The sequence below is a fragment of the Drosophila virilis genome, chromosome 5, assembly GCF_030788295.1.
Source record: "Drosophila virilis strain 15010-1051.87 chromosome 5, Dvir_AGI_RSII-ME, whole genome shotgun sequence".
Lineage (NCBI taxonomy): Eukaryota > Metazoa > Arthropoda > Insecta > Diptera > Drosophilidae > Drosophila > Drosophila virilis.
In genome coordinates, this window is record NC_091547.1 from 22,104,038 (window position 1) to 22,129,642 (window position 25,605).

General features: G+C 37.3%; 1 protein-coding gene across 22 annotated transcripts in view; it reads right to left on the minus strand.

Annotated features, from left to right (window-relative positions):
* Positions 1-25,605, minus strand: part of sm (heterogeneous nuclear ribonucleoprotein L) — a 198,271-nt gene that overhangs the window by 39,712 nt on the left and 132,954 nt on the right. For 5 of the 22 annotated variants that reach the window (XM_070210333.1, XM_070210345.1, XM_070210334.1 and 2 more), the window contains one exon: positions 13,766-13,837. The exons of 11 other annotated variants lie outside the window; for them this stretch is intronic. In XM_070210333.1, the coding sequence (XP_070066434.1) occupies positions 13,766-13,837 (72 nt within the window). Of the gene's footprint in view, positions 1-13,765; positions 13,838-16,501; positions 17,085-25,605 lie in introns of those variants that run through there. 6 more of the 22 variants (XM_070210336.1, XM_070210335.1, XM_070210341.1 and 3 more) reach the window with 3 other exon arrangements.

Consider the following 25,605-nt stretch of genomic DNA (forward strand, 5'->3'; position numbering starts at 1 on the left):
TAAAAATATACGTTAAATATTTAAAACTAAAAATCAATTGCTTTAATCCGCAAGGGTTATATCGTTCACACCGTAGAAGGTGTTTAACCCGAAACACAATTCATTAGTTGAAAATTCCTTTTTCAAATCATGGAACTAGTTCGTTGAGCGAGAGGGCACGTCATCAATTAAGAAAACCCTTTTGCCAAAATTAGCGCACTCAATTAATTTCCAAACAGTTTTCCCAACGTCGAGCAACTCCAACACTATAGTTCACAGCGGCCACGCCTTCCACACAAACACACAGTACGCCCAATATTCACACACACACACACACCCACAGAAACACACACCTTGACAGTGAGTGAAATTTCAATTAATCAAGCTGTGTGCGGATGAGCGAGAAACGGGGTAAAATGCTGCACATTGGGCACAAGGTGAAAAGGAAACGCGTTTTCGGTGCTCGGCGAAGGGGTACGTTGAATGGGGCCAGGCTGGAGGGGGGCGGGGGATGGGGTTAGTTAACCCGTGTCGACATTTAAGGCATAGCGAAATTGATGGCAGGATATAAGGTTGGGCAAAGGCGGCGGAACGCGTAGGTGTATTGAAATGAAATATTGAGAAGCAAAATATAAGTAAGCAGAATTAATGGCAATATACGACTAGCAAATACTTTCTATTCCTCTATTATATACAAAACTATATAATAATTAAATATAATATGGTAGTAAATAATAATAATAAAATAAAATTTGATCAACGCATAGCTTGGAATGGACTGGTCAGTCCCGCACTTGCCCCTATGCCCGCTTAGATATATATAAAATAACCCACTATTACAGGGTATCTGTCAATTGATACGAAAATACACTAGCAGAACTAGCTGCACGACTTGCATATTTTTTTGTATTTCGGTCGCTGCTGCTGCTGCTGTTTTGCAGGTGGTGATTAGTCATTATTTATTTTAAAATCAATTAGTTTGCCTTGAGAGGGACGCAGACATAAAATTCACGTCTCATTTAGAGGAAAAAAAAAAACATTTTTGCACATTATTTCGTTGGCTTTCAGTGAGCGGCAGCACTTTGCGGGTTGTTTTTGTGTGCTGAGTAATTTCCTTGGGCAAAAATACAAATACCCACAATTTTGCATATCGAATTGGCGAAGTTCTACACAAAATATAAATATATCAAATAACCAAGTTTAACTTTGCACTAATTGGCAATTTAGAAACATTGTGGATCATGCGAACTGAATGAAAAACTAATTAAATTCGAAATTCAAAGGAAAATGTTCCTATACCAGGGAGTATCAGTAAAATTGACAGCAGCCGCCAGAAGAAAAAATAAACTAGTTCAAAATGTGGCAAACGTTGTGCAATTCGAACGAATGAGGAAATTAATGCTGCTGCATACGAAATGAAGAAATCATCATCAGCATCAACATCATCATCGTGAAGACAAAAGTGTGCAAATGCAAATGCAAATGAGAATGTCAAGAACTGAATACTAAGTAAAGCCCCCGAAAAAAGAAATAGACAGCCAATGAAATGTCAACAATTGGCGACAGAGCAGGAGATAAATAGCTACTAAATAGAGCGGGATGAAGAATTAGAATGCTTTCTCTCGCTCGCTTTCGCACTCGTTCTCTCTCTCGAATGGCAGCAGCTCACGTAGTCGCAGGCGAATGGGCAAAAATGTAAAACAGGAAATTAAATTTACAAGAAATTGCACAAAATCCAAAATCAGGGGGCGAGAGTAACTGTTGCATATCATTTGCTGAGCCGGGGGGTTGGGCTTCCGAGTGGGAAAGGACTTCACTTGAAAGTGCTCACAAATTGCACAATATTGTGGCTAAAAACGAGAATAAACGAATTGGATTGACATTTGGTTGCGTTGTAAAGGACAAATCAGTTGCTACCAAATTGTAATCCCAAAGAAACTGCTGGCATGCCATCTGCAAAGGAGCACAAAACATGCAACGAGACATAAAACGCAGCTAGTTGACAGCACTTTTCAGGAAATTTAAATAGTTTGATATATATATGAAGAGGTTGTCCTTTCTGTGTCTAGGTCAATGCACAGATCAAAGCACAAGAGCTAGAAATCTGAACATTTTACTTGAGTTTTCTTATGAGTCGAAAAGCGAGCATCAAGACGTGCTTTCTGAATACTCTTAAGCATATGTTAAATCATGAGTCTGAGTAGTGTCTGAGCGTTGAACCAACAAGAAGTTGTCAATTTTTTAAATGTAAGAAGGCTACCAGCTTGTGTAATTGTTTTAAATGTACTTAATAAATTTGGGCCTAATTTGGCTTCATAATCTATTATCGAAAGGGTAGGCAGTATTCATGTGATATTGTGATTTTATAAGAACAATTATATCAAATTATTTAATTTAAGTTAAAACTCCCGATACTGGCCATAGCTTCGCCCTTTACGGCTAGTTAAGCTATCAATCAGATTTCAGACAATGAAAGCAAATATTGATTGCCAACAGCAGCTGCTAGTTGATAGCATCACAATGGAGTGCGTTCTTTTTGGACATGAAGCAGCAGCAGAGGCTTTCCGAAAATTCGAAATTTTTGGCCAGTTGAGTGGCTTTGAGCAGAGGACAGTGCATTGTCTGTACCCCTTTCAATTAGCTTGTTAAGAGCGAAAAAGTGCAATTTTAGACTGATGGAAAAATTGTGCAAGCAGAAATTTTTAGAGCAAGCCGTAAAGCATCTGGAAGCTGAGCTGAGCACTTGATGCTGTGAAAGAGATTCGTCCGGAATGTTGGTAAGGCAATTAAACATGCGGCAACAGCCTTTTTGTTGCAGTCAACAAATTTAATCAAATGAAGCAAGAGTCAACGCTCAGTTGTGTGTGTGTGTGTGTGTGTGTGCGTGCCACATAAATCAGTCTCTCCCGGAAATAGTTTTGTTTAAATACTTGCACCACACCGTCCCTTCCGCATACTCTATCTCCACCGCACACGCAGAGCAGACAGAAGTCAACAGTGCAACATATATCAGGGCCTGGCAGCCAGAGTTGCCAGATTGCCAGAGTGCAGTATAATAACGCACTAATTTGCATGCAGCTGAAGGCAAAGCTGGCAAAAGGACAACAGCTGTTGTAGGAAAAGGCAGGGGGAGAAAGGAGGAGGAGGAAGAGGAGGAGAAGCAGCAGCGGCAGCATTTAAAACCCATGTCACATATGTCGACAGACTGTTGCAACAGTGGCATGCCACGCCCCTGCACAGCATGTGGGCGGTTGTTGCAGCAAATGAAGCTGCGCAGCAAATATTATTTTTTAATGAAATTCCATTTAAAACAAAATTTATGCTGCCACACACTGTTGGACGTCCGTCCAAGGTTGGTCTTAGCCCAACCAACAAGAGGAGGCGGCAGGCACTGGGAAACCCGGCGTTGAATCCAGGAACAGAAAGCAGCACGAACAGCACGAGCAGCAGACAAAATTAGAAGCTTGTGCTATTAGGTCGCGCGTAAAAGTTTAATTGAATAAGTTTTTTGTTGCTAGCCAAAAGAGTGTAAAGAGGAGCAGTGAGCAAGAGGTGACCAGGGGAAAGGGTGAACCAGAGTTGCAGTTCTTAGTTTTCTTTAGTACTTCTGTCAGTGCATGCAATTAATTTGCGTAGTGCATAAATGTAGAAAGCTAAAGGGCTGCGACCAAGAGGATATCCTATACTTGAAATGTAAACTATGACATTTACATAATTTTATAGAAGAGTTGATGTAAGGTTTAGCAAAATACCCTGGACTTGATATCTGCGTATATTATAATATAATAATATATTGAATAACTTCTGTGTATATTATAAAATGCAAAGATTTAAGTCTAATCTTTATAGCATGTTTTTATATCTCAATAATCTTTAATCTACATATTTCTTCCAAACTTGATCTGATTATGCCAAGACTGATGGTTTGAATACCCTCTTTTTGCACATTTTTATTCCTACAGGGTATTCAAAAGCTGTATGAAAGCCTTTAAAAAATTTAACAGTTCGTTTTTTAGAGCACTAACTGACTTGACTTGACTGCTAACAGCGTTGATTTTTTTATTTTTTCTGCAGTCGCCGTTCGCAGTTTCCCAGCTAATTCAATTTCCTGGCCATTTGGCATTGTGTTTGGGACAAGTCTTGTGTTGTCTTTTGTTACAGTTACAATTTTCCCAACGTCAGCAGTTAAACAGTTTGCATATTGTGCAACAATAACAATCATGAAAAGTAGCCGCAAAGCGGGTTGGGGTGGGGTGTCGAGGGCTGCTCTTGTTTCTTGGCTTGTCGGCCACTAAAATTGTCGTCGAAATTAAATGCTTAGTTGAGCTGACAAGCGCCGATGACAGTTGCACAATGTCCGCCACAGCAACAACTGTCAGCTGTGTGTGTGTGTGTGTGTGTGAGAGAGAGTCGTAAGCGATGTGGCAACGCCAATTTATGTCGCATGCATCTTTGAACGCTGACAAGTGGCATGAGAAAAGCATGCGAAAAAGCAGCATGAGAAAAGTTTTTGCAAGTGATTGCTTGGGGGCCTGCATTTTGGGATTTGATATGAGCCCGAGGCTCTTTTTAAAATGTAGCAGAAAAGCTAGGTTAGCGAAAGGGAGGGCTAAATGTGACATTTAGGGAATTACGAATTGCTTGGGACATGCTTACTATGAGTGACTTTTTGGGGTCATTTGTGCATTAACTGATACTGTAAGTAATTGGGTTCATTAGAAGCCAGCTAAACATTCACGAATGTGGCGTAAGGAGCAATAGTAAAAGAAAAAGCCTTTTATTGTTTGCTTGCGTGAGTGTTTAAAACATTTAGGAATTGACAGAGATTTTATATATATTAAATGCCTGCATCGGAGTTTTAAAACGTTTACGAAAGTGATGCTAAAAGGCTCCTTAAATTTGGTTGCATGAGTGACTTAAAACTTTAACGATTGTGACAGAGGATTCGTTAAAACAAGAAGCTCTTTAGTGTTCTAATTTTCCATATCTTTTTTAGAGGCAATGAAACGAATGCGCTACTTAAATTAAATGAAATGCCAAACATGCATGTAATAAATCGAATATATGATGCCAAGAGTCGATACTATCGAATACCAGTGCCCTGATGTATCGATACTTAAGTAGGTAACATTTAGATACAAATTCCACCAAAATCTAAGCTCTGAGCTTCCAATTTTTACAGAATGAAGTTCATCTTTGATTTATCTGATTTAAACCAACACTCTAGCATTCGTCCCTGCTACAATTTGCACGTGAACGGCCGTTCTATTCAAAAAGCAGGAGCAAACTTGTACAAATTAGTCACTGGCTGTGCTGTAGAGATGACTAAATACGTCAAAGTCAAAACTTCATACGCACTGACCACCATTCATTTGCTCACTTTTACAGCAACCGAATGGAGGAGGTTGACATTTATGTATATTGTTTGGTCAATCAGAAAAGCCGTCCCGAGTGGCCAGTCGTCCATCCGTCAGTAGGCACTCAATCAAGTTTTTCAAGGGGCCATCAATGCCACTGAAAGCCACACTCAATTACACGCACTTAACACAATGCCAAAATGCAGACCATAACGATGAGCGATAAGGACGATGATGATATTGATGTTGATGATGATAAGAATAAAATTGCCTGACGATATATGTATTTTTTTTGCAACAAGCTGACAATTGTCAATATTGTCAGAGATGAAGATTTTGACACGAGATATAAAAGCCGAAAAGCTGCAAGTGGCAAAAATGCGCCAATTATCGCATATGCAATAACAAAAGGCTTTCCCCACACAGACCAAAATAAAATAATAAAGCAAAATTATTATCGCCTCTGAACAACAATGAAAGATGGAAGCAGCTGAGCAACGCGATTGGCTCTGAGCCTGACAAAGAGGCTAAAAAAAATGTGGCACAAGAAGCAACAAATGTTGCCAATATTTTGCAATAAGATGATGGGCCAAAAAAGATGAAGTGCTGATGCCAGCTATACACACGTACACACACATACACAACATCTCATCAGATATGGCAGTTGAGAAACTTGACAACAATTTGAGGTATGTCGGTAGCAATCAGCACCGCGCACGCCCGACTACCGCCTGCAGCATAGCAATTGGAAAATACTCAACCACTGAAATCGAGCTCAAATAAGTAACTTTTAGTTACAAGCCAAACAAGAAGAGGATGCTGTAAACAACCAAGTAGATATACAACGAAATTATGCCTTATAAACTACAAAATTCTCCTTATAACACGAAAGATGTTTTTGTCATTTGTGGATGACGTTTTGTAAGACATTCAAAAACTTATTTTAAAATTTATCAGAGATATAGATTAAGTTAAAATATACTTTTGTCTAAATTAGGCTCATTTAATTCGGTGTACACCAAATATGATAAGTATAGATCTTTAAATTGTCGAGTTATGTATGGAAACAAACTGATTCATGTTTATGCTTACAGGGTATACGAATTGTGAATTGCAACAGCTGCTGCCACAACAAAAAATGTGAAACAATTTCTTCATCCATATTTCTAGTTCTTTGCTAGTTCCCTTTTCGTTTCTTTTATTTTTTGTCTGATAACTTTCAAATGCAATGCCGCAGGCTGTTATGGCATGGCAATAATGCAAAATACAGCAGAAGCAGCAGCAGCAGTAACTGTGGAGATGAAGTTGCGAGTGGAAATGGAAATATAGAGGATCGTGTCCTCCCACAACGACTGTGACTTGACGTTCAATTTCTCATAAAAGTTTCTTTGGCAGCTGTAACAACAAAAGCAGCTGCAGCAGCAGCAGCATCAGCAGTAGGAACAGCAGCAGCCGCAGCCGCATCAACAAAATATATGACACACAATTCAAACTTGAGAATTGCATTTCATGTTTCTGCATTTTTGATAAGGCGCTCAAATCGAAATGGCAAAAATTGTGCAAAAAAGTAAGAATTTTGACATGTTTTATAATCAGGCGAAATATGGCAATAAAAATGTAAATAATCTATTAAATTTTTCATATTTTTTTAATGTATTTTGTGATATAATTTTACTTTTTAAGACAAAGTATAAAAATATTTTGTACAAAATTGATTTAAATTGTTAAAACTTGGCTTAAATTACATTTAAGTTCAGTGAAATTATTATTATTAATATATTTATACGCTCTGCTTTAATTATTGATTAAGACTTCAAATACATTAATAACATATCAAGCTGAGCTTCAGACAAAAAGTTAAGCTACAGCAATATGTCAATGGGTTTTTGTTTTTTAAATAGGACGCAAAAAAAAAAAAAAAAAAATAAAGAATAAAAAACTTTACGAGTAAAATATGCGCATAAATGAAATAATAATACAAAAATAAAACCGTGCAGCCCTTGCATTAAAATTAAAAACATTTCCGACTGCGCCGGAAACAGCTGTAAAAAGTGGCACAATGCGATGTCGCAGCGTCGTTGTCAGCTTCCGTGGGCGGAGGGTGTGGCCGTCCGACTGGAGATGGCTGTTGGCCATTTTGTTTTTACAGGCTGGGATTTGTGAGCCCATTCAGACAACGAAACATTTCGCTGCGGCCCATTGAGTCAGTTGGGCTTTGCAGCCCTAACGCGCGCTGCCTCTGGAGTCCCCCGCGGGAGCTACAGCACAAAGGCAGCTGCTGGGGAATTGAGCAGGGGGTGGAGTTGGGCAAATGTGAGCGTTGACAGCTGCAGCTTAAAGGTGTGAATGATTGCTGGGCAAGAGACGGATACGCAACAGCAATTGCGCTCGGCATTTTTGATTAGGCAAAGAAAGAGCACCAGCGACGCCGCAGCCCATAAATATGTGAATGATAATGAATTGCAATAAGAATTGCGTTGGGGCTAAAAGAACTTGGCCCAAAGCAGCCGAGGATAATTCATTTTGAGTGCGACAACAAAAAAAAAGTGAAGAAGAGCGCGTGAATGTGTCTTCGCTGCATTTTAATGCAGTCTAATTAACTTTTGGGCAACTTTGCGCATATTAAATGCAAGACAAAAAAAACAAAAATAAAAAAATAGTGAAATACTCAAAACCAAAAAAAAAAAAAACAAATTTAAATTTAATTAACCTACGGCGCGCATCTGTAAAGCGAAACCACAAAATGTAAAGTTAACAGCAAGCAGATTAAAAAGTTTACTTTTTATTTTTAATAAAAAATGTAGAAAACTTTTAATAAAAATCACTTTAGCGTTTCATTTGCGACCAACAACAACAAAAATCACAAGACAAATATATTTATATATATGTAAAGAAAACTTTGCGGTTAAATTAAAAAATACTTTTCATTGTGGTTAACAGCGTGGCTGAGAAAAATGCCAAAAGGCAGCAAATGCAGCACAGCTTTGTATAATAAGTACTATATTCAAATTTATTTGTATATAAAGAAAAAAAGGAAAAACAAGCAAAGGAGCATAAGAAAAACAAAAGCAAAGCAAAGCAGATTTGCATTTTGAAGCCAGAGCAAAATTTAGAAGATAAGCAAAGAAACTGCAGACAATAAAAAAAAAACATTTGCTAGCCCCAAACAAAGAGCTGCCACAAAAGTAGCCGAAAAGAAAAACTTATACACAACAAAAAAATAATAAATAAATGAAACCTAGCACGTAGCGTGGGGTTGAAGCCAGTTGCATAAGAAACGGATTCACTGGCAAATTAAACACGAAATTGAATTCTGCTCATCATAATTTCCCCAAGGATGCTTATTAGGCCAGGCCAGACCAGACCAGACCAGACCAGACCAGACCAGACCCGTCAGGCCAAACAAAGCCCCTAAAGAATTCATTTGACGAGTCCAATCCACAAGCTGACGCCCCAAAAGCCAAACGACGCCCAGCTTTGACTGCTGCATTGTCATAAGTGCAACTGAGACCAGAACTTGATATTATTTCCTTGATTAGGCGTGGAAGAGGCAGCAGCAACACCAGCAGCAGCAACGGCAGCAAAACTCAGAAAAACATTCAACAAAAGTTGAACGTAAGAAAATATCAAATATGCATAAAGTCATTTAGCGAGAGAAAAGCAGGCAAAGCAGGCGCCCGCTATAAAAGGAAATTTAAATTGAAAATTCGCATGGAAAACTGCAAAATTTAACAAACTTTTATGCGTGGCAGCTAAACAGAGTTTGTTTAGAAATTAGAAAAGTTGACAGTTGGTTGCTAAACTGCGGAAAAGTGTGTTTGACAACACATATTTGAAAAATATTTTATTGCTTTTGTTCAAAGTTGAAAAATAAATGCTAATCACATAAAAATGGCTTAAGACATATCAATAAAAACGAGAAAGTAAGGATAGCCTATAGTGGAAATTTCCCTTTTACAAAAATGTGAAAAACTTGCAGCACGAAAATGTTGAGTTTGTTGAAATATCTTCGACAACGGAATATTTTGCGAATATTTTTCGACCATTCCTCTAGCAGGTATATAACATAATTATCCGATGTTGTTCAGATTGCATACATATAAGAATCATAATGGAACAAGTGAATTGAGTTTGATCAACTTATCTTAATATTAATAATTATCTAGCCAACATTTCGACGGATTGTCTTATGATATAGTGGTCCGATCTGGCCGGTACTGCGTGCAACAGAAAGAGGGAGGGAACAAACGGACAGACGAGCATGGCTATATCAACTCGACTGCGGATGCTGGTCTAGAATACATATTATTTATAATGTCGAAGATGTCTCCTTCTATGCCATAAACATTACAAGAAAAAATTTAATAGCTTCCACATAAGAATAAAAACAAAGAGACAAAAATATTTAACTAGTAACTAAACTCAGACTGTTAAAACTTTTAATAAATAATTTAAATATATATTTAAATACCTGATAGCTTCTATCAGTAAAAAACAAGGCCACGTAAGACTTATAAAACCAATAACTAAATAGTTAGTAATTATTACTGGACCGTACAAATTTTCAATAAATATAAAACTTCTTTTGTTTAACTTAATTAATAAACTTTAAGCACGCGCATAAATCAATTAGGAAAGAAATAAACTCAGTTTGGTTTAGTGGTCAGCAATAAAAATGAAAACCAAAATTGAATATCAATTTCTTGTTGTTAAAAGATATTACAAAAATGCAACTCTCATTTTCAATTTACTTTACTTTACTTTTGCACAACAAGTCCAATTAAAGAGTTGGATGTTTTTCGGTAAGCAATTAAATTGTACACGCTGTGCCCAACCCAATCGAAAATTGCTATAAAAATATATACAAGAGTTTGACGGCAAAACCACAAGCATTGAAAAAAGCTCAAGCATGTGAGCGAAACGGATCCAAAGCAAACCTATCGAAGCGTAGTAAAAACTAACTACAACAAACATACGGGAATGGTGAAAAACCACATGTATTTCATGGAATTTTCAAAAACTTCTAACTTCCAAACCCCCGCTCGAAAAAGAAAAGTGAAATCAATTGAATTTGACTTAAACTTTGACCCGCAGATCAAACAACAATGGCAAAAGGCGTGGCCGTAGCCAATTATCACACACAAAAACAGCATTGAAGAAAATTTGTGTGCAAAACTTTTCACTTTTGGCTACTATCAAGGAAAATAACTCTGCAAGAAGCAGATGAAATAACATAACAATAGCAAGAAAAACAGGGCAAAAGTTTTGCGCAACTCCCCGCAGAGCAAAAGGAAAAAAAAACAGAAGAAAACAAACTCCCCACAGAACAACAAATACTTGGCATAAGGGAGAGCAGATCTATGTAAGTTGTGCAGATACAACTACAGCTGAGGCATAGATACAGATACTTACGCATAGATATAGCTATATTCCGACCGCCAGCCTCTCCACTCTCTTCCCCTCGCTGAGTTCTAATTGAAACCAACGGCAACGGCAGAACTTAAGTTCAACTTTTGCCTCGAATGCAATTAAAAGCAGCAGCCGAGCGGCAGTCAGAGACGGATTTTTGTTTAATCTTTTTACATCAAGAGTTTCTGTCCCCAAAGCACTAGAAACAACAACAACAACAACAAATTCATGGCACAAACTTTCCACTTGGCTAATGCAAAAGCAAAGCAATGCTTAAAATTGTATTTACGCACAAATTAAAATATCAAGGCTAAGAAAATGCTCGAGCGCAAAATTATGGTACGAGCCGACGTCGCGCCTAAAGGCAGCTTACATAAGTCTTCAATGGCAGGGGGAGGGGCAACAGCAAGTGGTGGGTTGCGGGTTTTTGCGGTTGCCTAGTTTATAGTTTTGCGATTTTTAGATAATGCAAAAGTTGTAACTAGGTGCGGCCTCGAGGCTCTGCCTGGTTTTAGTTTTTATCTCTTGGCCTTGCCAAATGAAGCCCAACACAGCAGCGGCCTCTACAGGGTAGGTTTTGGGAGCAGTTGGTTTTGGGATCAATAAATAATATAAGCAAATTAGTTAGTTGTTAAATGGGCGTGGGGAATATAGAAAAAGAGTTTTAATAAAAAGTATAAAACTTGGCTACAGCTGAGTGAGCCTCGTAAGCGATGGTTTTTCTTAAGGCACTCTGAACTGAACCTTAAACCGTTTAGGAATTCGAAGCGCAGAACATGAGCATCGTTCATTTAAATATTTAAGCTGTCAATTTTGTGGATATATACACGCAAATTTTAAGCCACTTGGAAATTAGAAGCGCTCAAACTAAATTTATTTTTTAATAACAATTTTGTTATGTAATTTTAAAAAATAAAAATTTTAAATAAATTTAGTTACATTATATTTGAACTATTTTATAATTTTACTTTAATATACCATAAATATATTTATAATAAAAACTATGTTTTTTGTAAATATTTTTAAATCATATTATTGCCAATACTTGGCAAAATAAATATGTTTCTTTTGCCAAGAATTGCACAACGATTTGAACAAGAATTCAGCTCTTTTCTTCAGAAATCATGGGCTAGCATTTTTGTATGCCCAAATTCTAAAGTATCCTATAGTCTATATTTAAAATTCTCACACAATCGTTTAGCAGAGCAGGAGCCTTCTCACCCTGACATTTTCTGAGTAGCCGTAACAAAACGAAAGCCACAAAATTTTACAATCAACTTGAATGCAATTGAATTCGAAGTGTTTGGCTCATAAAAAATCAATTAATTTTGTACTTCACATGTACACGCACACACACACACACACAGATCTAGAAATCGATTACCACATTGGAGGCAAAATTAGTGGGCATGCGGTGTTTGGCAGGCCACAGAGTCAACGAGAAAATGAATACACATGTTCATTGAAAAAAATATACGTGCTCTCTCTCTAAGCCCTCTCTTTCTCACTCTCTCTTATTGGAATGTGTTTTCTTGCTTTAGGGTTTTGCCATTTCCTTCAGCCAGTTCTTTGCGTTTGACACAATTTTCGCAAGCCAATTGGCAAATACCAGAGACTTGAGCAATGTGCATGAAATCTGAACTTTCAACCGCTTCACAGCACTCAAATCCCCGGCCCATCGTCCCGTCCGCCTAACACTTGATCTGCCGACTAGTCGAGCACATTGTCACGTTTAAGGACCTCTATAAAACGTGTGCACTTCGAGTATCTGTGGGCTCTGTGTGGATTATTTTGCACAAATTGGGTCGAGTGCTGTACCAATGTTGATTTAAAGCGCCAGTTTTACTTTTGGCCAAGTTAATTAGTATTATTTGTTGTTAGCTCTTAATTTCTTTTAATTGCTCGCATGTCACAGACACACACACGTTCAAAGCAAAATAAAGTTGGCTGATGGAAATGGGGAGTAAGGGAGCACAAATTGTAATGATTGCAATTTTATGAGGGCTCCCAACGAAAGACACGCTCAAGTGCCAACAATTAGAAAAGTTTGCCAGGTAAAAGAAAAGAAAAGAAAAAACTCTCAGAAAAGTAGACTTTTACTCTATGCTACGAGTGAAAGAGTGCTGCATTTGACATACTAATGAATTTATGTAGACAATTTGCTAAATGGCATGTGAACTGCTTAAAGAAAATATGTGGGTGGAGTATGAACCGGCAAGGCTGACATGATTATATAATGGAAAGCGGAGCAGAGATGCTTTGCATCAATAAATTTTTGCACAAAGTCGCGTAACTGCTCGAAATCAGATTTTATTTATGGAGTAATTACATTAAGGTAAAGAAATTACTTTAGTAATTGTTGGCATATACATTTATAGAATTAAAGTCAACATTGCTTTTATTAGTATTTGTTGATTAGTAATTACTATTATCAAGCATAATTACTTGAGTAATTACTTATATAAAGCACCATTACTAGAGTAATTACAGTGTGTACATTATCTGGCACGGGCAGATGATGTTATTCATGCGGTAATTATCAAGTAATTAAGTTTATCGAATTACTAAAAGTTATTTAATATGCACTCAGCTTTTATGTTCACATATTTTTGATCCTATACTTGAGTAGTGAAATATAGCACAATTACTTAAGTAATTAAAGCTTGTCAATTAGTAATTAAAAGTGTAATGGCGTGATAAAAGGCTCAACCAACTCAAGCTCTGCCAAATGGTCAACAACAGTAACGGAAACAATAACTTCACCTACCTCAATAACCGATCCTAAGCCCACAAGTAGCACTAAATAACCAAATTGTAAAAACGAAATGTATCAAACATAATTAAATAAAAATTTCGAAACAACCTGAAACGCACACGCACACCGTAAACATTTTGTGGTTATAATAGAAGAAGGCATTGGGAGTTTTTGGGAAGGGGGTATGCAGAAATAAAAAAAAACGTAGGGTACAACATTTGTCAGCTAAACAGAAACTACAAATGAATAGGCGCCTTCTACTCACTGTAGGGCTGAGGTCGTGTACCGTAAAGAGGCTCCTGCAGTAATGGTGAGCGACCATTTCCAATCTCCTTAACTGAAATGAGATAAGAGCAAACGGCAAACAATTTGCGCGTGATAAATGTTTCCACAAATTTGTTGAATTTGTTGGTTGTTGGATTTTGTTGGGTTGCTTTTGTTGGATTGATTGAGTTGAGTTTAGTTGAGTTGAGTTGGGTTGAATTTAGTTGGGCTGAGTTGCGTTTGTTGTGGTGTGTCTGTGTCTGAGTATTGTTTATTCATGTTGTTGTCTTCTGTTGTTGTACACTAATAACTAACTAAGAGAAACTGTTTTGAGAGTGTGTTTGTTGTTCTGTTTAGAGAGTTGGTTAACAAACAAACGAAACAATGGCCAAAAAGAACTAAATATATGTTGTTATTGAACCAGGGGAGCACAAAACAATATTAAAATAAAAGAGTAAGCATCACATATCCAAGTCCAGTCCCATTTTCAATAGCTGCGAATTAACAGAGAGCGCCAAAATATGCAACACACCAGGCTGTGCAAGAGAGAGAGAGCGAGAGAGGGAGAGGAGCGAGAGTTGGCCAGATCATAAGAGAGAGCGAGAGAACCTTAGAACGAGAACTGATGCAAATATATATCTATATACATATAAAATATTACGGGTCGTTCGCCCGGCTCAGTTGCTGCTTCGGTATTCATGGCCTTTTGCATGTCAATGAATCTGTTTTTTTTTTTTTTTGTATGCCATATAATAAAGAATATAAAAAACAAGAAAGAGATAAAAACAAGCAAAATATATACGAAATAAAAACCTGACGCAACGTGTAGGCAACTAATTTCTTTTCAGTTTTGAGGCAGGTCAGTATATAAAAACAACAACAACAACCAGAACAACCATAACAACAACAAATACCAACAACTTGTGAGCAACGCGACGTCATGTTGAATTTAAAATGCGGCACAAATTCTTATATAACAACATTTTGAATTGAATTAATTTATGACAGCCAAAATCATTTTGAGCCAAATTAAATAAATCGCTGACATTTTTTTTTCTGTTTGCGCTCTTTAAGGCGTTTATTAGAGAAATCAGCCGACATATGAAACCAAAATTGATGAAAGAAAACCCAAAGGAGGGGTTAGAGATTAATTAAATTGAATTCAAGTAAAATTGGAAACATTATGAGCATACATATACTAACGGTCACAGAGGCATGTCCAAGTATATATTTGCACAAGCTCAAAGCCTGTTTAGGCTGATTTTTGGAATTTGTAATATTGCTAGTTGCAAGTTTTCAGGGCCAACGAAACGAACTGACCAACAAAATCGAATGCGACCCCAATTATTGCAGCTTGTTTTAGCTTGAGTTTTAGAACCTGTTCTACAAATGCTTTGACAATTGCATAAAAACAAGAAAAACGTAATTTTTATGTGCAATTATTTGCTGGCAAATAGACTTTTATGGTTAAGTGGGCTAATGTCTTGTATCGAATACGAATTTTAGCGACTTTTAAGGCGAAACATTTGAACACATTCTGACTGAATATTGACAGCAGGCAACTATAGTTAAGATTTAATGCATGCGATTATAAATCTAATATTATGTAAGAGAATCAAATTATGTTCACTAACCATGAATCACAAATTGATAGACTAGCTGAGACTGAGAAATGCGAGTTTTATTATTCGTCAAAGGAGACAGAAATAATTGGATAGCAGTTAAGACATTTAATGGTAGACAAGTTAAGATCTTGGGCTGCTATAGAATAAAAATAAATATTTTAGGGCTACAATATTTGCACAGTTAAGAAATCGATCAAATCTCTTACTAATTCTGGTAAGAATCATAACATAGAAATTCAAATTTGAGCGCAGAGATTGGCTAAAAGCTGTCAAAAACTTCTTTATTTATGATATGTTCCATTTGATGTAATCCATCAAATATTATTAATTTTGGTTTGGAGCAACCCACAGCCAATAAACGGTTGGCTAAGAACTGAAACGGAAAGCAATTCTTGATATTTTCAATATTGCAGAATACTCAATACAAAGGCAATTTCAATTTCCTTCAATTCTAACAGACTGTAGCTAAAATTCAACACATATCGTTTGAGTTGGTACATTTGCTTAACTTATGCTTCTTGGGTAAGGTTGTGGGTTTACGTCGTCTTTTGCACTTACAAACTATGATATCGTATTTGGTAGGTAGTTATATTTAGTATAGAGTGCTTCAACTGACTCACCTCCGTCACAGTAGTAGCTGTGTGTGTGTGTGATAATACGCGACGTTGGTCGACGTCGTCGTTTCTCATGACGCGCTCTCTCTCCACAAAAAACGGTGCACGATATACATATTTTTTTTTTATATTTTTGAACTTTTTTCTTTTAAATTGTTTGTTTACCGTCAGAAACTACATACATATCGAGCGACGAAAACCAACGGGCCCGTACATACAACTTCTCTACATGCCCCAAAAATCGTTTTTATATAGCTATATAGTCACATTACTTTGAACAGATCCCAAATGGTAAATGTTTTACATATATATATATAAATATATATTAATATATAAATATATGTATATTAATTTAAATTAAATAAAATCGTAGCTTGATTTAAAATGTGGTTCATGGTATGATATACAGAACAAAAATTATATATAAGCTATATATATATTATATAAATATATATATATGTGGATGGTACCAAAAACAAATTTTAATTTTTTCAATTAATATTTCGTTATTTTTTATGGATTTGGGTTTTGTCAGTTTCTCTCTGGCAACTCGTCGGATTGTCAACAGCAGTCACAGCAACAACCACAATTGGCAACATTTTATTCCGATAACGATAAGCGATATTTTATTGCGATAACGGTAGATAAATCGATAAATCGCTGCTTTCCGTTTTGAGTGTGTTATTATAATTATTTTTTGGTTCGTTTCTCTTTTCTCAGTTTTATGCAAAAAATTCAAAAACTTTTCAGCGTACACCGCTCAAACATTTCAAGGATCTGTTCAAACTGTACATTCTATAGCGACAACATATTGGGGCTGTAGTAGCTGCTGTCGTAGTACTAGCAGTTCTGGTATTTGTCGCTGTCGTAGTTGGTAATATTATGTGATCCGTGTGTGTTTCCAAATTCCAATCCGTATATGTTATGGCTGATCCCGCGCTGTCAATATCATCAGCATTAGCATCACCATCATCATTAACATCTTTAGTATTATCATGATGCTGATGATCATCATCATCATCAAGTCCAACAACAACAATTCTTGCGAGTGGTTCTGCGTCGCTGCCCGTGCCATGCATCCCTGCACACAGACAAACACAAGCGAGATAGAGATAGATAGTAGAATAGTGTTGGGTAATTGTTTGGTTTTTTATTTCATTTGAGATTGTGATTAGAAAGAGAGAGATAGAGTAAGAGAGAGATAGAGAGTAAGAGATACTATGTGAGAAGACATATACTGAGTTCTTGCATTATTATTATTATTATTATTATTATTATTTTTTTTTGTAGTATTATATATATCTTGTCTGCGAGTTTTGCGTTTATATTTTGTTGTGATGCTTAGTCCTGCCCAGATATAGAGTTTGAATATATTGTCTATATTTATATATATATAGACATATATAGAATATGCTTGCATTTTCGTGGTTGGTTTTTGAATTTTTTGTATAGATTGCATAAAATTGAATATATATATATACATATATATATATATATTTATTGTATTTTTTTGACTTGCTTAAATTTGGTGCATTCTTTTTTTTTTAGTTGCATAACTGTTGTTGTTGTAGCTGTTGTTGTTGTAGTAGTAGTAGTAGTAGTAATAGTTGTAGTTGTTGTTGTTTCTTACTGAGGGAATAGATACATTTTTTTTATCGGGTTTCTTTCTGTTTTGGAACTTACACACGCACAACAAAAATATTAGTAGTAATAGTTTTATTTTTTAGTATGTTGCTTCTGCTTCTTTAAAGTTTATTGTTGGGTTAAGTAAGAAGTAAATAAGTTAGTTAGTTAGTTAGTAGGGGTAGTCAGGCAGGCGGGCGAGCAGGCAGGCGGGCAGGCGTATGGGCGTTTTTAATGGCGGGGGGCGGGGGCGGGGATAGCTGCGGTTTTAACATATTGATTGTTAGTGGGCGCTTATATAAAATATATCGAGCTTTGGGCTTGGTTCCAAGTGTGCTTTTTGTAGTAGTTACTGTTGTTGTAGTTGTTGTTGTTGTTGTTATTGTTACTACCTTTTAAACACTGCCATAAAAAAAAAGAGAAAATTAAAAAATTATAAAACAAATAAAATTTGTAAGACATAAATTAAATGCAGTAATTTGTTAGTGAACTTTTGACTTGTCGCGTAGTTTATTATACTTTTTTTCTTTCAATTTTTTTATACAGTGCGAGAGCAAAAAGCTGTTTGCATCGTGGTTTTCATGTTGTTGTTGTAGTTGTTATTGTTGTTTAATAGAACTGAAATTTTGGTTGTTGTAGTTGTTGTTGTTGTTGCTGCTGCACTCAATTGCTGCTGCGTTTTGTTAAAGACTTGCTTAAGAATTCTGTTGCTGGCTTTTTGGGCGCTGTTGCTTTTTGTTTTTGTTCTTGTTGTTGTTGCTGGCTTGTTGTTGTGGTGGTTCTTTGTCATATAATACACAATGTTTCTTTGTATCTGATGTTGTTCTTGTTGTTGTTGTTGTTATATAATACAGTGTATTCAATTTTTTAGTAGTAGCGGTGAAAAGATTTTCAATTTTCAGATTTATATTTTAAAGAGTTTTGGTTTGTTTTTTTTTTCGGGTTAATTGTTTTGTTGTTGTTTTTGTTTTAGTAGGCGCTGTGTTGTATTTGTTGTGTGTTGCATGTTGTTGTTGTTGTTGTTGTTGTGGTTGTTGCTGGCTGGCTGCTGAGGTTGTTCTTGTTGTTAAATGAGAGAGTTTTGTGTTGACAGGATAAAGATTTGTACGTTGAAGTTGTAGCTGCTTTTTTCTTTTGTTTTCACTAGGTTTTTTTATTTATTTATTTAATATTAAATGTATAAATATTTACCATTTGTCGAGTGAGTAAATTTTGAATTGTTTTGCACAAATAAAAAATATATATAGAAATTGTTGGCATTTATTTTTAAAATAATGTATTGTTGTCAAAGATATGTTTTTCAAAGTTTTTATAGCTGAGAGAGTAGAGTATTTTTGCTTATCAAGTTAATCTAAGCTTAATTTATAGATTTTAAAGCTAGTTTTTTTTTTCATTCGTATATAGCTGTGTGTAATTGAATGAGAGATATTGTGTGAATGAGTGTGTAGAATGGTTTTCATAAATATTTGGGGTTAGTAAAGCCGGAAGAAACATAAAATAGATCAAGCAAAACAAACAGATCTAAAGGCACGAGATTATCAAACATGTAATTCATATATGTGAGAGTTTATCATAGACGTGTTTTTGGGTCGGTTAAGCTTAATATGTGTTTCCTTAAATGTGTGTAGTAATCAATTGGCTTTGATTGTTTACATCGGCTATTTCATCAATCCATCATTTAATCAATCATGTGAATTTTTATATTCAAAAAAATACTTAGTATAAACTACTAAGTTCAGCTCGAGAATTGAAGAGGTTTGCCTATTATAAACTATCCTATCAATCAATCATTCAATCATTATGCATTCATTGAGCAGCTAATCATATGATCAGGTTTTATAGCTGCTTTTTTTTAGAGTGTGCATTTCATTACATCCATCAATTGTAATGCCATGTAAAATGCTGTGTACAGAAATATGTTTTATTAAAAAATGAAAACAGACTAAATGTTTACTGTCCTGTTAATAAACTTTGATAAATGTTTAAAAGAACTTTTAATTCACTTTAATTGAATACTGCCAAATATTTGTATTGCCGTGTAGGTATTCAATTTAAAATAGTTACTAAGACAAACTTTGTGTAATCAATCAACAAAAGTTTGATAAACATGTTTATATTTGCTTCGCTGATTTTAGGTTCTGCTCAATTTAATCCAATGTTGGGTGACAACCTCAAGAGTTGACAGCACTTTTGATGCGCCACATTAGGTTTGCGTAAAACAAAAACCATGTAACCAGATTAGATGATGGCCAAACGGAGAAGAGGACGCAAACCCAAAATGTATTCACAGGGCGCACACACAGAGCCAAAAATTTGGTCAACACACGCGCAGACACAGCGCAAGAGGAGGCGCAGGGGACTATCATAAAAACCAATTTAATTGGTTCCGAATGCTAAAGTTGACGCCTACGCAAAGGCCATATGAAAAGGCATTCACAACAATTATACCAGAGACGAAATCTGTATGGTAGGGGGCGGGGGGGTGTCGCAGGGTTGGCCATTCCATGCCGGCTATTATGGCAAAATGCGAATAAAATGCCCATATCGGAGAGGGTATAAAAGCAAATTATTCACACTGATTACATGAAGTTTGCCGCTTGACATAAAGTAAGCCACGCTGAAAAATAAACCGTTATAATTACGTTGCGTTATATGAGGGCGCGGGTCTTTTGGGTTGGTGGGGGCTGGCTACAGCCTCTAGCGGAGCATATGGCATATGGCTGAGAGCCGGCTGGACAAATGTGCCACTAAAAACAAATTGAGGATCCAAAATAGCGCAAGGCTCTAGATAAAACGAAAATAATCAGCAGGCAGCCAGGCTGAAGGACTGCTGGCTTCCCACATACATACACACAGACAGACACACACCCCCAGAAACTGTCGTGTCATAAAAATAAAGTGCCAAAGAAACAGCGCAGTGCCTTGGGAGCGCTTTTCGGGTTTGGGAAGCACTGCAGGACTTGGCCATGAGACTATGGCAACGGAGCGGGCAAACAAATGTTGATTTAGGATAAGCAGTCAGTCGTCAGACGGAGGGAGGGCGGCCCAGATGAAATAACAAACATGCTTCTTATTCCTTTTATACATCCTTCGATTGCAATTTAAATAAATAACAAGTGGAAATATGCTCAAGCTGTGCCCAAGTGGCGCGACTAGCAGATGCGCAGCAGTAAAATTGTGATACGGATTAAAATATATATTATAAATCTCATTTGTGTATATTTGCATGTCTGTATGTGTGGCTTAGAGTTGCCAACTGCCTACAAACGCAACATACCCTTTTTGCGTCTTATGACTGGCTACAGGGTAGACGTGGCTGCCACAGCAGAAGTCCCTTCGGTTGAATGGCGCTCACAATAATTGAAATCACAGGCGCACACACACACACAGACAGGGTTGCCAACGCAACGCATTAGGGTTGCCATTGTCATTTGCATACATAGCCAGACGCATGTGTATGTGTTTTTCGTCCCACATGAATTATTTATGCTCATTTAATTCGATAGTTTTGTGCCAGCGCCTGCTGCTGGTCACACAATAAAACTGGACACACCTTTTGTGGCACACCTCCCACCAGCACCCTCTCTCAAGCCAAGCTTCCTTTGGGCATGATTTAATCATAAACGTAAAGTAGTTTTATAATGTTCTATGTCATCTGCCCTTTCAGCAACCCCCCTCTTCTGCACCACAGTATTCAAATTGTTCTGTTATGCGACTTTTTAATGTGTTTCATAGTTTTTTCCTTAGTTTGGTTTCTGCTTTTGATGACTTTTGGCATTTTGGTTGTTATTTATATTTGTTGTTTATTTTTATTGTAATTTATATATGGTGTGTTATATACCCTTTAGCTAAGGCAAGCTAATGGGCATGCCAAGTGATGGTGGGTATTAGAGTGCTGAGACTCGAACACTTTAAATTTCCACAGGGTGCAGTGAAACGTTTCCTGATGAAACACAAAATGCAATTGTTAAATTGACTAATTGCAAGAGCCATAAAGTGCCAGCGACTCGTTTGTTAGCCAGATAATTTATTAGTTTTATATTTACATTTAAAGGGTATTCCGTAGTCTAGCCATTTTCAATTTGGAGCTAGCCTGTTTCATTGTGGAGCTTTGTTATTGTTATTGTCATGCATTCATAAATAAATAATGACATCCATTACAATGCAGGTTATTTGTGTGTTGTGGTTTTGTCTACTGAAGGCAAAGGGCGGCGCTGGGGTCGCGGCTAGGAGCTGAGGTCGCTGCTGCCAGTTTTGTGGTTAATTATAGCATAGTTTTGGGGGATGGCTTTCCTTTTTTTCTTTTTTTTTTTTTAGCTCATACGATAATAGCACAAAATGGTGCATGTGTCAGCTGTTATGAGTTTCCCGGACGGAACTTTTACTTTGAACATTTTTCTATAATAGTGATTGATCGGATGACAAGGGGAAAAGGTGCGGCAGAGAAAACTCGAAATTTGAGTTTGAAAAACTAGGAAATTCGATTAGATTGATATACACGAAAATTGGTAAAAATAGTTTAGAAATGTTTTTTCGTTAGATAAGTCGCATTTCAGATTTCAACCAATGGCAAAGTTTGACAGGAAAATATCGTAAGCCGCGCACATTAGGTTATAAAAGGACAAGTTACCCCTTAAGTTCTGTGTACAATATTTGAAGATACGTCGAAAAGTGCCGCTGCATTCCATCTACCCTAACCATGTTAGGTATTATTAAATTATTCAAGCAATTCCCAGACATTTTAAATAGGCTGTCAAATTTTGTATCAGATAAGTTTTGCGCACCATCAGAAACTATGTGAATAAATTCTACTTCACAACGGCTATCTTCTCTAATGTGGATTGCATTTGATGGGCCTATAAAAAACCCTTAAATAGCCTTTACGTAGCCAATTGCCGACCCTAATTAGCTGGCAATGCCTAATAGCCCAGCAAAAAGACAACTGTCACGATGTGGTAAGAGTCAAGTGAAAAGCCTGCATTACGTAGACGTAAGCTAGCAGCACGTATTTGTAGGTTTGTCAAGTAAAACTAAAAATCGAACGTCCTTGGGTCAGGAAAAATAAAAACGGAACTCAAGCAACTCAACGAATAAAAGAAAGAAAGAAAAAAAAGAAACAATTTGCAGTCAAATAAAGAGAGAAAACACAACGACGAGCAAGTTTCACACAAAGAAGCAAAACCTGAAAACACATCGCGTGACAGCACGAAACAAGAGCCAAATGCGATGAGCATAAGAATCCATCTGAATAGCCCCCCCGTCTCTACCCCTCCACACTTAAACTAAACAGGATAACGGAAACGGAAGCAGAGCAATGGGCGAGGGGTTGGCTGGTTGGTTAGTTGTTTGAGCGAAGCCGCAACTAGGATGCCATGGAAAATGAGTGGAAAATTAACAAAAAGCGCCAACCGCGCATAGATAAAACATTGCACGTGAAGTGAGTGACTGACTCGGGGGCTGCACACAAGCCACTCGTAAATATGCAGGCAACCTGTCCTAACAGCTACCCTGAAAAGTCAGCCCCAATGTAAATATACAGCTGTCTCTCTTTTTGTCTGTCTGTCTGGTCAGGTTGGTTAGCCGCCAGCGTCGACCCTGACGCTTGGCAAATGCAAATAATACACAAATTTACTTTACGTTTAGTTAAGTTACGTTTTTTCTTTTTTACTTTGTTATAATACTTGATTTTATGCTGGCTATCATCTATTCGGGGGTTCGAACCCCAAACTGCACGCTAAGTTCATTTATTTTTCGTTGAAAGTGTGTTCTGTTCTAGAACGGGCGTTTGAACCGCAATCTTCGCGGTAAAGTTTGTTATTTTTATCGCTCAAAGCTTGGTTTCTTATTATAAGGGGGCTTGAGTCTTGTCTTTTTCGTTCTTGGACTGTTGGTTTGTTGGTTAAGTTTTTGGGCCAGTTGCTGTTTAGTTGTTTAAGAACTACTTTTGGGTTGGCTGCCATTTCAAGGCAGGCTTCACTGTTTGCTCGAAGGACAGGTATTTTTTTTGTCGATTGTGAATACTCTTTCCCTCTGGTCACCCCCCTCCCCTACGCTAACGCTTATGCAAATGTTGTTTGCATTTTTCACTTGATATTTAGCTTTTTATCGCTTCTGTTTTGTCTTTTCCTTTTAATTGTCATTGTTGTTGTAGTTCTTATTGTTATTGTTGTTAGTCATGCAAAATTTATGGCTCTGCGTCAGTAGTGGGCGTGGCTTGTCACCAACAGCAGCAGTATTTTAAATGAATTCTATTGATTGGCCAGACCAGAGTGCAGACCAGTTTATAATGGCCGTCATATAAGGTCGAAGGTCAGCATAACTTGCCACGAGGAGTAGGGTGAGTTTGGTTATAATAAAGTCGAGCTGCAAGCGAATGGTAAAAGCTCTTTGAACATTTACTTATGGGAAAAATTGGCTAGTTAGCATATTGATTTGCATTCGATTAGCAAGTGAATGGGCAAAGGCAATGATCTGTCTTAAGTTGGTTGCATAATTTATCCAAACAAAGCCAAGTTTATCTTCTAAATACACGAGTTGACCTATTAGAGAATTCTTAGAAATCAATTACGGTTAAATCCAAAAGACCAATTCTTGGAAAACAGTTTATGTGAAGTCTGCGAAAAATCAAAAGGACATACACAATGAAATAATGCATTTAAGCCAAGTCCTACTTTTCGTGGAACTTTGCATGTTAGCAATTTAGATAGAAATTCCAAGTAAGCTCTGTGGAATTTGCCAAGCGAAAAAATACTTGCCAGCGATTGGGCATTATGATTTTACAAAATATTTGTGGAAGCTTAAAAAAATGTATATTAAAACTGGTTGAATACGTTTTTCAGCCCCAACCGTGGAAAATTTGCGGATAATGATTCTATACAACTTTTTTGATTACCTTCCAACTCATTTTGATTCTGAATAGATGTACTGCAAAAAAAGGAATCACGAACTGTGAAATACAGCAATTGAATCATGTATTCGACTTTAGTTGATATCGAAAAAAAAAAAACTAACAAATATACAAGAATATAAAGCAGTTCTAATTAAGCACTACAGTTGGAACACTCCACTAAAATGCTATGTCAACTTACCAAGCCGAAAAAAAAACTTCAAACAACCAGTGGCCACAGACACAAGCTGCAACACAGTCGGGGGGGAAAAAAAAAACAAGCAAACAGAAATGTGGCGCCGCCTATGGCCACATTTCAGTGTGGCCTGTTCATTATACGACAACCAAAGAGATGGTCTCTGTGTGTCCGGTCCTAATTTACACGCCCACATAATGTGGCAAACGGCAGCGAATGCCAACAGATGCTGCAACTACTGACTGCCTGGCTGGCTAGCCAACTGGCTGACTGTGCCGCCAAGTTCATTCATTTTGGCATTCATTGATGGCAACTTTTGCTGGGGCAAACTGCTGCTGGACTTGGTTGCAGCTTCATATGTTTGTGGCAAAAACAGAGTGAGCGAGAGAGAGAGAGAGATAGAGATTGGGGCAGAAAAAGAGCTGAGTGCTGCAAGCGACGCCAACGCTATGCAACAGACACCGCAGCCTCGTACCGCCCACCTGCCGTCTCGGCATGCAAATGCAGTGCAAACAACAAGAACAAGAACAGAAACAACAACAAGCAGATAAATCCAAGGGACAGCCCACAGTCAAAAGTTTGTCCAGCAACAACAACAACAACAACAACAACAGAATATGACAGTGGGCAATTTGGCTGCCGTCTGAGTTATTGTGGCTTTGGCCACTCCAGCCGTTTGTTGTTGTTTTTGTTGTTGTCGTTGCCGTTGACACTTGCAACATTGCCGTCATAGCAAGAGGGGGGCAAGCGGGTGTGTGCGGCGGGCTTGCATGTCGCACAGCTGGCAGATTTTCTGCAGTTTGTCGGCCTTTTGAAGTTGCTGCGTCCGTTGTCTGACGACCCAGCTGGCTGGCTGGCTGGCTGGCCGGGGCAAATTGCACGACAACGTTGCCGCCG